General features: G+C 31.4%; 1 protein-coding gene across 2 annotated transcripts in view; it reads left to right on the top strand.

The window, feature by feature from the left end:
- Positions 1–14,443, top strand: part of mri (BTB/POZ domain-containing protein mrityu) — a 68,125-nt gene that overhangs the window by 12,121 nt on the left and 41,561 nt on the right. For both annotated transcript variants that reach the window (XM_075374058.1, XM_075374059.1), the window contains exon 3: positions 9,823–9,960. In XM_075374058.1, coding sequence (XP_075230173.1) covers positions 9,823–9,960 — 138 coding nt within the window. The remainder of the gene's footprint in view (positions 1–9,822; positions 9,961–14,443) is intronic.

Genomic DNA, 14,443 nt, shown 5'->3' on the forward strand with positions numbered 1-14,443 from the left:
CGTTAGAAAAATTCATTTAATAAGAATAACAAAAAATGTGAGAATTTGGCAGGTATGCCAACCTGAGCTAACGAGTAACAAAAAGAGTGAGAATTTAGCAGGGATGCCAACCTTTATTTAAAAATTAAATAACCTCATTTAAATACCTAATTTAAATAGCCCTGCGCTTAATATTTCTGCCTGCCAAAAATCATATGATGATTTTGTTTTTTTTTAGTTACCAATGTAAATGAAATTTTACTGATAATAACACGATTAAAAATTACAGATAAATTACATACATAACTTACGAATCTGCCTCTTACACAAACTAAGCCGAAATTATTCAGAAATGGATCAATAGATATAAGATTTCTACGATTAGAAATAGTTTGATTGTTTTTAAGATATTTATTTAATTACTAAAGTGCACGTGTTGCAATTGTTGAATAAAAAAGTTAAGAGTATGATTTAATTCCTTTGTAGTCGGGGAACCAGTGATTTGTTCAGTTTTAGTTGAGTTGATTTAGCATTATGAAAAAATCTAAAATAGAAACTAAATGTGTGAATTAAAGTGTGTAGTGAAGAAAATAGTTCTGCATAATCGAATACAACAGTAGATACAAATGATGTTATATTTTTGCGTTTTTCTATTAAACATTCAGAATTCATATTTATTTTATTAAAAGTAATATTATCTTTTGGCCAAGGGGAAGAAGATTGTAAAAACCGTTGAGGATCATGCCACCAAAATGACAAGTCAAGTAATTTACTTGGGCTACAATCTCTATAGACAGTATGTCTGCTGGATTATCAGAGGATTTGATATAATGCCGATTAGCATTTGAAGTATTTTTCTGAATCTCAGAAATTCTATTGCTGACAAATACTTTCCGATTTTAGATGGTTGTCCGTGAATCCAATGTAGTGCTATTGTAGAATCTCTGTATATTTCATCAGAATGTATGTTTAAGACATTAATATTTTATACAACCTATTTGAACAAAATATCAACTTGATCACGATAAAAGGGCTTAATATTTTATACGATAAAACATAATTCTATAAAACTAATATTTTCACAACTTAATAGTTAAAAATGGCGGCCATTTAAATTTTGTTTATTATTATCTTTAATAATAAACTACTAAGTAGTAAACAACCACAAAGTTCAAGTCTTGGTATTGTAATTTGTTTTAAGGTATTAATTTTGATTTAGAACAAAGTAAATTAGAAGAAATTGTGTGGTTGACGTATACAATTTGTTTATAAATGCAACAGCCATTGCCTTTTATAGAGGCATCAGAGAATTCATGTATTTGAATAGAATTAATTCTACTATCGGTTTATTTTAATTGATTCCATCAAATGCAACCGGTTGTATAAATTGATTGTGTTAATAATGTGTCGGGTAGTATTTCGGGTATTAATTTCAAGTTGTCATAACAATTGCATAAAATGTTTGTGAGAAAATGATAGGATCAAATGAGTCTTAAAACATGAAATACACCTGCTATAAAGGACAGTATATTTGTTTAGTTTGTTTTTTAGAATCATTAGAATGAGTAATTTGGAAAAGTAACGTGCCTGAAGAATTATTTCATAGAACTCCCAAAGTACGTAAATTCTGTTCCTAATTTGAACAAATGGAAGAATTGTGTTCAGAAGAAGAAATAGTACGATTATTGGAAAATAATTTATGAAGTGGAAAACCACATTATTGTAATAATTTAGAAATGTAAATTTTTAATTGAATAACTTCATTTAGATTATCTGAACCTGTTCTGAGATCATCAACGTAAAAATCATTTTGAATGACCTTAGAGGCTTGAGGAAGATCATTTTCATTTTCATTAGCCATTCGAATTAGACATCTAGCGGCTAAATATGTTGCACAAGTGGTCCCATACGTTACAGTTCGTAATGCGAAATGTTTTATTTCATGATCTGGAGAATCACGCCAAAGAACATTGTAAATTGGTATCACTAGGTTTAACTATTACTTGGAGATACATTTTAGCTATGTCAGATGTAATGATGTAATTGCGGATCCTGAATATAAGCAATATGGAAATAGGACCATTAGTGGTTTTAGCTGAATCATCCAAGACAACTTGAATTTTAGTAGTTGGACTTGAAGACTTGAATACTAGATGGTGGGGTAAATAACACACATTGATTTGTTAATTAACAATATTGGAATCGAGTGACCTAATCAATGGAATCATTGGAATTGAATGAAGACATGTGACCTAATTCTAAATATTCCTGAAAGAAAACGGAGTAGTCCTTTTTAAGGTTGGTGTTATTAGTTAGTTTTCTTTCTAATGATAAAAATCTATTTTTAGCATTAACAAAAGAGTCGGATAGTTGAATTATCATTTTGCGTGGTAACAGCATGACAAATTTGCTTTGATTATTTCGATTGGTGTTGGGTTGAAAATGTTTTTCGCATGTAGATTTCATTAACTGAAGCATCAGTATTAATTTCTTCAATTTTTCAGAACTTCTTGAGTATAATTGAGAGATGTTTATGAGTGATATGAGCTAGAAAAGATGCAACAGTATTGTTACTCTTAACGTTATTAGGAAGGCGACCGCTAAGTATATATCCTAATTTAGTTTCTTGAGTAATAGGATATCTGGAATTTCAGATGAATTTCCGAGGCAAGATAAGACTCAAATAGAATTGAGCTCCAATCAGTATGTCAATGTTATTTGCTATGTTGAACTTGGGATCTGCTAGAAATATATTAGGAGAAAGATTAAAATTAGAAATGTCAAATGCGGTTGATGGAAGATTGTCTGATGTATCAGATAAAACAGCACATTACCCTTGAATGAAAAGTTTGTATATAGAGTGTGTAATGTAACTGTAACACTGTATTTGGATTAATGAGTTATTTATGCTTGAAACGGGGAGATCATTTTTAATGAGTTTAAGCCCCAATTTTTAGGCAAATTTATATGTACAAAAAATTGCCTGGCTACCAGAATCTAATTAGATTTTACATGAATGACGATTACCATGTATATGGCTAGATAAAAGTGTATTTTCGTTTGATTATTCAATGAACAATAGGTATTACTTTCAGGCTTATTGCTATCTAAATTAGAATTATTAATTTTGTCCATGTGAACGAGTTTATTAAATTTTCTAGTACAAATCGTACGTAACTTTTTTTAATAATTCATTAATAGAATGGCCTTTATTTAAACAAATCAAAGAAAAAAACTTTTTTCAGAAACGACGGACCCTTTCACCAAAGTTGTAACGAGGTTAATACATCCGGTATACAACCACATGACAAGACGTCTGCAGGGTTATCCCTTGAAGGAACGTGCTTCCATAAGTATTCCTTAGTTAACTCTTAAATTTCGCAAACTCTGCGACAAATATCATCCATCTATTAGGAAGCGAAGACAACTAATAAAGTACTACTTCAGAATCCGACCAAAAATGGATTGAATCAAATCTTATACCTAAAATACACTTAACTTTATTAAATAAACAGAAGAGATAACAGAAGAGCAGCATTTTTCTGCAATCTATGTTGTAACAAATTAAAACGATGCCTTGCATCCTCATACGAATCTGCTAAAGTACAGTTTTCCTTACAAGGAAGAGATACAACAAATCTGCCTTGGTCATCACGAAAGGTATTTTCAACGTAATGCTTTTCGCAGAAGGATTCATCCTTAATCGCTAAACGATCTTCGATCTCTTCAAATCTCCAGAATGATTATTTGAGAGGAAATTTGTTCATTACTAACAAGAAGTGATATTAGATCTGAATTATTTTTTCCGTGGGGATAGGTTTAGGGAATAGGTTTAGGGATTTGACCAGAGACTGAAACCAAGACGAGTTTCTTAAAGTATGATATGATTAGAATTATGAGTTAACTGGACAGGCTTAAGCAGAGGAAGATAATATTGAACTCCAAGAACAATATCGACCTGCCCAGGGATATTAAAATAAGGATCGGCAAGAAAAAGGTGACAGGAATTTCCCAGTCGGTTACGTCTATAAAGTCATTCGGTAACAAACCTGTAATAGATGACAGTTTATGACATTTCAAGTTAAAATTTTCATACCTAGAATTAATATTTAAATCAATAGACTTAGTAACAACATTACTAATACCTGAGATCGGCATTAAAACAGGTTTGGTTTGAAGCCCAAGTTTAGCAGCAAACCCTTCAGTACAAAGATGAAATCATCGAAGCAGAATCAAGTAAATCCCTGGCTTGAATGAAATTACCTTGTTTATCCTTGACATTAACTACAGCTGTTGCAAGTAAAACAGACTTGTTAGTAGTTCTTAGTCGGGGGAGCTTGATTGGGCATTTTACATTTATGTAAAATTTGCTCATTTCGTGAGCATTTTTACATTTATGATTGCTTGGATACTTTTCACAATATGCTGTTTACTTAAACAATTAAGACATAATTTTTTCCTTTCATTAATATCATATTTAAAAAAATTATCACATTTATACAATTGATGGTTGCTAGTTATACATAATGCGCACATAGAATTATTTACATAAAATACATTTTTACTAGAACTAAGTTTTTAACAATCATATTTTTTCCGCAAAGTTTACATTAGATGGCTGTGCTTTTTAATTATTTTGAACTGTGTCCGTGGATTCAATTAATTTATGCTTAGATTCTAAGAAAGAAATTAGTTGTTCTATCTTCGGAAATTCATTATCTTCTGTTTGTTCCCAAATGTTTAAAATATTCAAATTTAAATTTTGAGTAATTAAATGTATTATAATAAATTATAAATAATCAATATTTAGATTCTTCAATGCATTAGATTTGAATTAATTTGACAATGAATTTAGATAAATTTTCAGAATTTTCCTTTTTTAATGGTTTTAGATTAATAATTTCCATAGCATGTTTAACTGCAATTAATTGTTTGTTGTCATAACGAGTCAAGTTTCAGAGTTGTGGCAGTTTCAAAATTTTCAGATTTTACTGATAAATCTTTTATTACATCTAAAGCATTACCGCTTAAGAAATTTGTAAGGTAGTAAAATCTTTTGAAATCAGAAAATTCTTTGCGGTTATGGACTAAACTATTAAAAAGATAACAAATTTATGCCCAGCTCTCGCATCACTGTGAAAGGGCTCAATTTGTATAAATTTTAATGTAATTGGTTTGGGTTTGTTAATTATTTTATTTGATTCAATTGCGTCTCAAATTTTGAAAAGATTTTCTAGTTTTTTATGTTTTAATTTAAGTTTATCAAAAATGTTATCATATATACCCCTATCCTCTAAATCTTTATCTGTTGCATCTTTAAGCAATTCTGTGTCAGATTGAACTTCAAAAAATGCTTTTTCGTATTCTAATAGTTTATTGAATTTTATATTGAACAGATCATAATCATCTGATTCGGAATTAAAATTATTAATGAATATTTTGAATTTTGCTATGCAATTTTTCACATAATACCTCGTTTCTTAATTAAATCTCAATTTCATTTTTACTGGAATTGCAATATTAGCAGAGATAATATTAAATTTATAAGAAATTATTGTGAAATTATACGTAAAAGTAGATAAGGTTGAATACAAAGTAATAGATTATTGTTTATGACTAAAGTTGAATGAACTAGATAGATTATTGTTTATGACTAAAGTTGAATGAACTAGATAGCTTGAATGTATATAAGATACGATTTTATCAGTTGGCATCGGCCTATCCTCAGGTCGACGAACAATACGAAACTTGAACTGCGAGCATGAGGTGCGTACGCCAAACAGTTCTAACAAGTTATCTTACCAAAACCGGTATTGAAGTATGCTTCATACACCTGCTGTCGTTCTAGTCCTGCAAGTAACTGCCTGTTAACAACCCATTTGATTATAATTAAGTTTATTCACTGTTATATATTTTAAATACATTGTTCTATGAAATTAGTGTTCGCACGGTTTTTGTGAAACATTAATAATTTTATTTAACACTGCTTATAAATAAATTATAAATACTGCTTGATCCGACATTACGAATCCTGCCTGTGAATCCTTCGACCAATCCGGCGACACCTCGATCCACTTGATCCAGCCCAGACGACCATAAATAGATTTGGTAGAATTTAGAGATAGTGTGGACTGTATTTTTGATGAGATGGTAGATGATGAAATGAAGCAACGCTATGTTCTTGAATTGTTATATTTAATTTCTTGTCACCCTTGACATTTTGATTGAATTACAATAGTTACATTAAACTTAAGAATGTATGACACTTTAGTCATAATTGAACTTGAACATTATCAAGAAACTATGAGTCTCCTTGGACTGAAATGAAAACACGACCGCACTGCGCGGGATTCTGATGTAGAATGATCGTACGGCTTAAATCGCCGGTGAGCGCTAGCACCCACTAGATCGCAGCACCGGACTGCTCGACGTGGAACGGAACACTTACAATTCTATATTTGTTTCCATAGTAGAATATATTATTATTATAACTAGGTATCTTATTAGAGGAATTCTTTAGTTTTATTGTCCAAAATAAAATAATGTTTGCTGACTGGCTGGTGGACTAAACACAGTCTTTTAATTGCAACCTAATGTGTAATAAGAGCTGAATTCATGCAGTGCTACCTACTCTTTAATCAATATAGATAATAGCATTCCACTATATATATTAGATCTATTTTTTTTTAGGAAATAATGGAATTCTTTTATTATTTAAACATTTTGTATAAATTACGTATTTAAATTTTAATTGCCATTCATTCTTATTTAATTAAAGAAAAAATTCATTTAATCAGTTTAACATAATTAAGGAGTAAGTTCCTAGAGAAATAATTTTTTTTAGATTTTTGTAAGAAACATTTTTTTAATTAAATTTGGAATCGTAATTTAACATTAATTTGATCAGAGTATATTTTAGTGAATGATTTTATCATATTGATATTAAAATAATTCAGATGTGGAACTTTTGTAAGGATTGTTTTACAGTATTCTTGTAATAATAACAAGGAATACTTATTGGAGGGATGTCAACTTTGCATTTTATTTACATTATAACAACAGTTAAATGCAGCAAGAAATTTTTCTTTTTTAATATAAAAATATTTTTTATATAAAAAATAATGCAATTTTTTTTTTAATTTTCTACGTTTTAGTGCATTTATTATAAGAGTGGTTTTTAAAAAGTTTTTTTACATATTTTTTATTTTCTACTTTTTAGCCTTCATAAGTTTATTATAATTTACAGCTGCGCTGGCGCACAGGTTTGAGAGTATTTAGCGAAAGATCAGATTGGTACGTTTTACGGTTGGTGTGGTGAGTGCAGTCAAAACATAGGGCTAAACGATTTAAACTCCGGATAACCAAGATCTGATCAATAAACAGTGTACCTGATGCTTTATACAGTTACCGCTTGATCTGCTGATACATAAGCCGATTGAATCGTGAAAATCAGACAAATGATTGCCGAGATATTATGGTGGCACCCCATCACCCCCCCCAAACAATTTTCGAACAGTGTCCCGGGGGCACTTAAAAATATTATCATTCGACGGGTACCACTGGGAGCAGATGGAATATCGTCAAAGGGGGTCGAACAAATTTTTCAGAGCACTAGGACTAACCATTTTTGAGATTTTCATCCGAAAATTCGAATCCGGTAAAAAAGTACTAAATTTTCCAGAATTTTGGTCAGTATTGTACAGAATTTGTAGTAAATACTGAATTATCCTAATGTATATCTCACTTGTTTATAAAACTAATAGCGTGTTATCATTTCAGTTGTTATAATAGGTATAGCACTACGTTTTGGTAAAATTATTTATTTCAAAGTGTGTGAATTTTAGATCCAAACTTACTAAAACATGCATGTAAACGAGGTTGCATAAGTTCAAGGGGCATTTTTTTTCACTTGCAACTAAAAATGTTGCTAAAATGTGTTATCAGGAGCAAACCTGTATGCAAAATTTCAGAGTGAATGGATAAGCAGAAGTGCTTCAAATTCGACTGAAAAAGGTTCCTTCTGTACTATCAATCTCATATACATAGTCCAAGAGTGAGTTAATATAAAAGGGGTAAATATGAGCTGTTTAAGATTTTTACTTGGTACTTGAAAATATGATTTCCATATATTTAATTTTTTTAATGACTGACCTTTGCTTGGAAAAAATAATATTTCCTTTATTGTTAAAAAAAATGTATATAAAAACCAGGCTAAAGAACCATTTTGGCATTACAGAACATTTTACTTTGGTTTATGAGAAGTTTGTATTTTTATTTTGGCTTCTGTTTGTATTTTTAATAAAATATCTACTGATTAAAGTGTATTCTAATTAAGTTTCCTTTTACACAAAGATATTCGTATGTTGATAAGTATTATTAACTCGAACTGTATTTTCTGCATATTTGTTTAATGTGTACATCAATTAATAATCCCTTGAAAATTATTTTATTTTATAATAGTTTTAATTTATTATCTTCACATAGAAGATAATAAATTATCTTCTATGATAATTTAATTTAATGATAGTTTTAATTGTCTTCACATTAATGTTATTTTTACAAAATTTATTTATTTTATTCACTTGATGTGGACTATACCCACTTTTCATATTTATTTGTTAATTTTTTACTTTTTAATGCTGCTGTGATAATGGTTTGTTTTTTTATGGTTTTCATTGATTCTTCCTTGTGAATACTTCCTTTTATTATGAAATTTTACACTGACATTTCATGATCTGATCTTTGTTGTAATGTATAATTATGTTCTGATTTAAAGAAGTGTTTGTTTAAATATGTTCTAAATGGAAAAATTGCATATAGTGGATTGTTTTAAATGGATAGGGGCACATTTCATTTGTTGCTATGAGACAGCAAAGTGCGTGAGCTGTAGGATGATGAGGCTGAGTTGCGTTCTGTTAGAGTAATGATGTTCATTATTCAACATTCTCTTGTAGGGCTGATTTACAGTTGCATTTTATTGGAGTTTGCTTGATAATTTGCAAAATTATATTCTGCTATGTGAAAAAGGCTGGCAGACCAATTCATTAATTATTTTTCCTATTAGCCTAGCACAGGATGCTTGCTATATTTGGGAATAGTTTAGTAATTTTCAGGAATGGCTTGTGACTCATATTGCTTGTATCCCATAAAGATTGTTGTTTACATAGAACATTTAATTATAAAGTTTAGATAGATGTAATCAGATTAAAATGAGTGACATGTCAACCGACTTTTATTGTATGAATTCTGTTAAAATATGTCAGTGGTGGTAATTGGATTTATTATTACTTTTTAACAAAAATTAATTCTTGAAATTTATTACAATATACCACGGATAAGAAGCTGCTTTTATGTATGTTTGTATGTTAGGTGTATGATGTCCTACATATTTTAATATTTATCAGTTTAGTTAATTGTTTATTTATTAATTAAATATATTTTGGAATGACTTAATCTAAAATGGCATTAGATTATTGTTTTGTTCTACAAGGAAAACGTTTTTTGTTAGTTTAGACAGATAATTCTGTACTGTGTTTTATATTTGGTATATTATATTGTTTATCGAATGGAATGTTATTTATCATGTGTATTTTATTATTATTCAAACGTAGAAAAGGATAAGTAGTGAATTAGATGCAAGATAACAAGCATTATATCTGTCATTTACAGCTTGTAGAAGCATGTAGAATTGAAATATTATTTGTTACTGATTACCTAATAACATTTATTCATCTCTTATTGTAGTGGCAGTTTATTATAGTGAAGTAGTATTTCTATCTATATTTTAATATAGTGTTATACAAATCATATTTTGTGAATAAGTTTTGTTATTATGCATTCCAGTTACGGTTCGTTATCAAAACCAAAGCCTTGCTTGGTTCAGAGGCAGTCAAGCAGCCCTGCTGATAGTAGATCTGTATTGGAAAGGTCTCACTCAGTTTCTTCGCCAAAACAACCTATGAATTCAGCACCTAGAAACAGGTATTGTTAGTTTTTTTTTTATTAGATAATTGCTAGGTCATCATGCATTTGTGAATTGTTTTATGTATAAGTAAAGCAGCTTTGACAGTTATTTTTGTTGTGTTACATATAATGGTATCGTATTTATCTAAATAAAGCAGGACCCGTTAGAGTGATTTGGCCTAACAGTAACTGATAAAAATAGCTATTAGTGTAGAATGTATATTCTTTATTAGTTGTAAATTACTCAATTTTTCTACTGTAATTAATAAATGTTTAGATTCATTAGTTCAACTAGATTTTAATTCTGTAACTAACTGTGCCCTGTGACTTTCCAGCCGGTTAGTTAACTAATCACTCTTGAATGTTTTTGAAACAAGTCTACTTTTTCCATTTCCGTAGCTATCTATCTGCACAAAGTATAAAAGATCTCATTAAAAGCAGTATGGTATTTTTATATTTGTGGGTTGCATCCCTGTGGTTTTATTGTGGGTCAGATGTATTCGTTTTGTAAAATAAGGGTGGGAGTATGTAATGTCCTTTTTAATATATGTATAAAGGGTATTATGGTTTTGTAGTTGTGTTATACACCTGAAATCATACTTACACATATTAAATAGGTCAGTTCTATTTAGAGAATATATATTATAAAATGTTAAATCATAATCCAACTTGAATTACACAAAGAGATAAAATAATCTTTTAGCACTTGCTCAAAACTTTCTCTTTCCCTGAACTTAACATATTGGCTTATAAACTTGATTTTTTATCTCTACATGTATAGTTGAGATTGGAATGATGTTGTAATGTAGAGGAATGTTTTATATTTAGAATAGGGTCAAGATCACTCATTCCACACTTAGTTTGTTGAATTTGAAATTTCATCAACATTTCCATTTTAAATTTCATTGAATTTTTTCTTAATGCCACATTTATTTTGTAGTATAGTAATTAAAATATTTTATTTTTAATTAAACTAAAATGTCATTTATAATAACAGTCGCTTTATTTGAATTAAAAAATAAGATTTTTTTTGTACATTTCTGTTTGTAAATATTCATTAACTTTTGAGGAGAAACAAATCGTACTTTCCATTTTTTTTTCAGATTAGATCTACAAACAAATCTTCTTTTACAGTTATACATAAACCAAGAGTTATGCAATAAGTTTATTTCCCAGTCAATTTTATGCTGACAAATATAAGATATTTAACCGGTTGATCATTTTAAGAATTTTAGTTAGATTTATCTAATTTTAAAAAATAAAACCATTTATTTTTTCATGAATTTAAAAAAAGAAAATGTAGAAATTAAAATAACCACTATTAGAGTGATATTTTTAAAGATAAATTCTCATTGACTGAAATATGAACTCATATTTCAGTCAATGAAATGTTTTCACAAACAGAAAAGGTATAATAATAATCTCAGGAAATGTACTCTACAACATGCATGAAAAGTTCTACTAGTGTTACATTTTGATAACCATTACTTCTCTATCTTTTTTGTTATCTCCAACGGGGTCTTATTCTTTAAGACTTGGGGTTTGGTGTCCCATTTGCCTAGCCTCTGCAGCTTTTCTTCCTATTACACAATGAGCTGCAGAACACTTTACACTATGCATATACACTATACCAAGAAAGTGTTCTTGGTATAGTGTAGTGTATTTGTGTAGTGACACAAATTACAGCTTATACCCTTACACAACTACACAACATTCTACACTATTCTTACATATATACTTGATGATGTTGCGACACCTTATGAAACACAACCGTAACCCAAGGTGGAAACTATCATGCCGATGGGTGAATGACTCTTTGTAGTGAGTATCGAACTATCTCCTCTGGGCACCTGGGTGAATAGTATACAAAATACTATTTTGTATTTAGTTCTAGCTCTAGTACGGGTGTGCTCTGCTGGAGTGGTCTGTTATATCGCCGGTACTCGTGTAACCAAAATTTCAAATCCACAAATAAATCCTATGATGATTGGTGATCCATCTGAAAAAAAACACCAATTTTAATCTAGTGAAGAGACTCTGTTCAGTTTTGTCTTTCGAGGATAATAGCCTGTAGAAGAGAGTGCATTAAATCCTGCACATTGCACTGCACTGCTGCAGTAAATCTTAAATATAAAAATATCAGATTCGTTGTTCTCCACAATAATTGGCAAGGTGGCTCCCTCCAAAAAGTCTTGCCTTTCTTGATTAAAAAAGTTATAACAACTTTTCACGTGGTTCCCCGAAGAACATTAGAAAATTGTGAGATGGCTTGATTCTGATTGAAATATTTAATGACAGAGTCGATCTATCTTACGTCTCTGTAATATGGGTGGTATAAATATCAGTGCAGAGTGCCACAAAACTCTTAATACGAGTCAGGGAGTAATTTTTTGCCGAGACCTTTTAGATATGGATATCACTGAAATAGCTGATGAGCTTTGTTCCCAAGATGTTGTAGAAGTAAAGCATATAATGAAACGGCAGAACGGAATGGAAGAACCAACTGTTTCTTATACTGACATTCAATCTCCTGGTACCACCAGAGAAGATTAAAGTGGGTTACCTGTCGATTCGGGTGTGACCCAACCCACGGCAATGTTTCAGATGCGAAGGATGTGGTTAGACTACAACATCTTGCTTGAAAACAGAGATCTGTGCTTATGCTCAATGTTCTAAGGAAGGCCACAATGACACCAACTTCCAAGAAGATGAAAAATGTGCAAACTGCAGTGGTTCACATACAGCCCACCCAAGATTGCCCTACTTTTAAGAAGAAAAGGTAATTCTCAGAATCTCATCATTTTTGGCTACACGTAGAGAATATAAAACAGACATTTAACTCATGGAACCTGGTTAAATAAGATGTATCTTTTGCCATCACTAAATCAAAACAAGTTCCTACAAATGTAGGCAATCAGCAATGTGGATCCTGCAATGAGCTAAAAAAACGTGTTCAGATGTCATCTGACCAACTTACTTCACTTACAGCCACTATTTTAGAGCTGACTAAAACAAACAGAAAGTCATTAGCTACAGTTAGTGAAACCAACAGTGGGATCCCTCTGAAAGTTCCTGTCCCCATAGTTTTACCGATATGGGCAGGAGTAAACACAGTTGGTGGTAAGCCATCTAATAAGATCCGTGTTAAGGGAGTCCACACAACCTGAGAAAACAAAATGTGTAGTCTTTTCTCGGCTGCAAGTCCCGCAAGTTTTTCTGAATGGAAAGCTAATTACTATCTCTCCTGATATCAGGTTTATAGGTTTATTTCTTGATAGCCGCCTTACTTGGGTCAAACACATCAAGGAATTAAAAACAAAATGTTCCAAACTTTTAGATATGCTGCAAGTCCTTAGGAACACCAATTGGGGAGCCAATTACTCTTATATGTTGCGATTTTATTATTCCTTAGTTCATTCGCACTTAGATTATGGTTGTATCACCTACTCTTCAGCATGTAATGCTGCACTGAAGATGTTAGATGCTGTACATCATGCTTTTCTCCATCTTGCTACAGCTGCTTTTTGATCAAGCCCTGTCACTACCATACTTGTTGATTGCGGTGAACTATCACTTTGGGATAGATGTGACCAACTTTTAGCATCTTACTTTGTTCGTCTTAAAGGGCAACCGAATCACTTGGCTTTTACTGCAGTTCTTGATGCTGTTATTTTGTTTAACTGGCATCAGTAGTTTATTTAAGGGAAAGATTCTTACCTCACTGCTGTGGGAAGCTACCCAAGAGTTATGGCTGGCCATCAGCCAATTAAAGCTCCAAGCACTTTAATATTGATGGACAGGTACTTGCTGGCATTCAGCAATCTAGGCGTGGCAGTGAATTGCTGTCTTGACATGATAAATTTAATTTATTGAATGTCATATATTTTGGTAGTTGACGGAGTGCATTTATCCATTTTAGAATATATGACAAGTGAGCGGTGGGACAAGAAGCAAGTGGTGTGTGGCACCGTGCTTAGTTCACTCACACAATTAGGTTAGCTCTAGGAGCTAGTTAGGACACTGATCCCTAAACTGATTCGAGGCTCAGTAGCCGTTTGTGGCACAGACATTCGGTCTTATGCTTTAGGGCAATCGAATGGGGTGGTGGTGGGAGAAATGCCATGCAAATCAAATCAAATTACCACAGTTCTTGTGAATCCTAACACACAATTGAGTTTCTGTTGGATTCGTAGCTACATAGGAATTCCAGGTAATGAACGTGCAGATTGCGCTGCTAAAAACACATGTAATCAACCACCATTCACCACTCGTGTTGCTACTGATAACTTTATTAATTGTATAAAGTCTATTTGAGCAAACTGGCAAGGTGACTGGACAGCTACTGTTTATAACAAACTCCAGCACATTAAAGATTCTGTGTTGACGTGGGACACCTCATGCAGAAAAATTTGTCGTGAGGTAGTGTTTCTCTGTCGATTGCGATTAGGACATATCAGTCACAAATTAGTACCTGATGTCAACAGGACATGCACCACAATGC

Source organism: Lycorma delicatula, chromosome 8 (genome assembly GCF_047948215.1).
Source record: "Lycorma delicatula isolate Av1 chromosome 8, ASM4794821v1, whole genome shotgun sequence".
NCBI classification, from domain to species: Eukaryota; Metazoa; Arthropoda; class Insecta; order Hemiptera; family Fulgoridae; genus Lycorma; species Lycorma delicatula.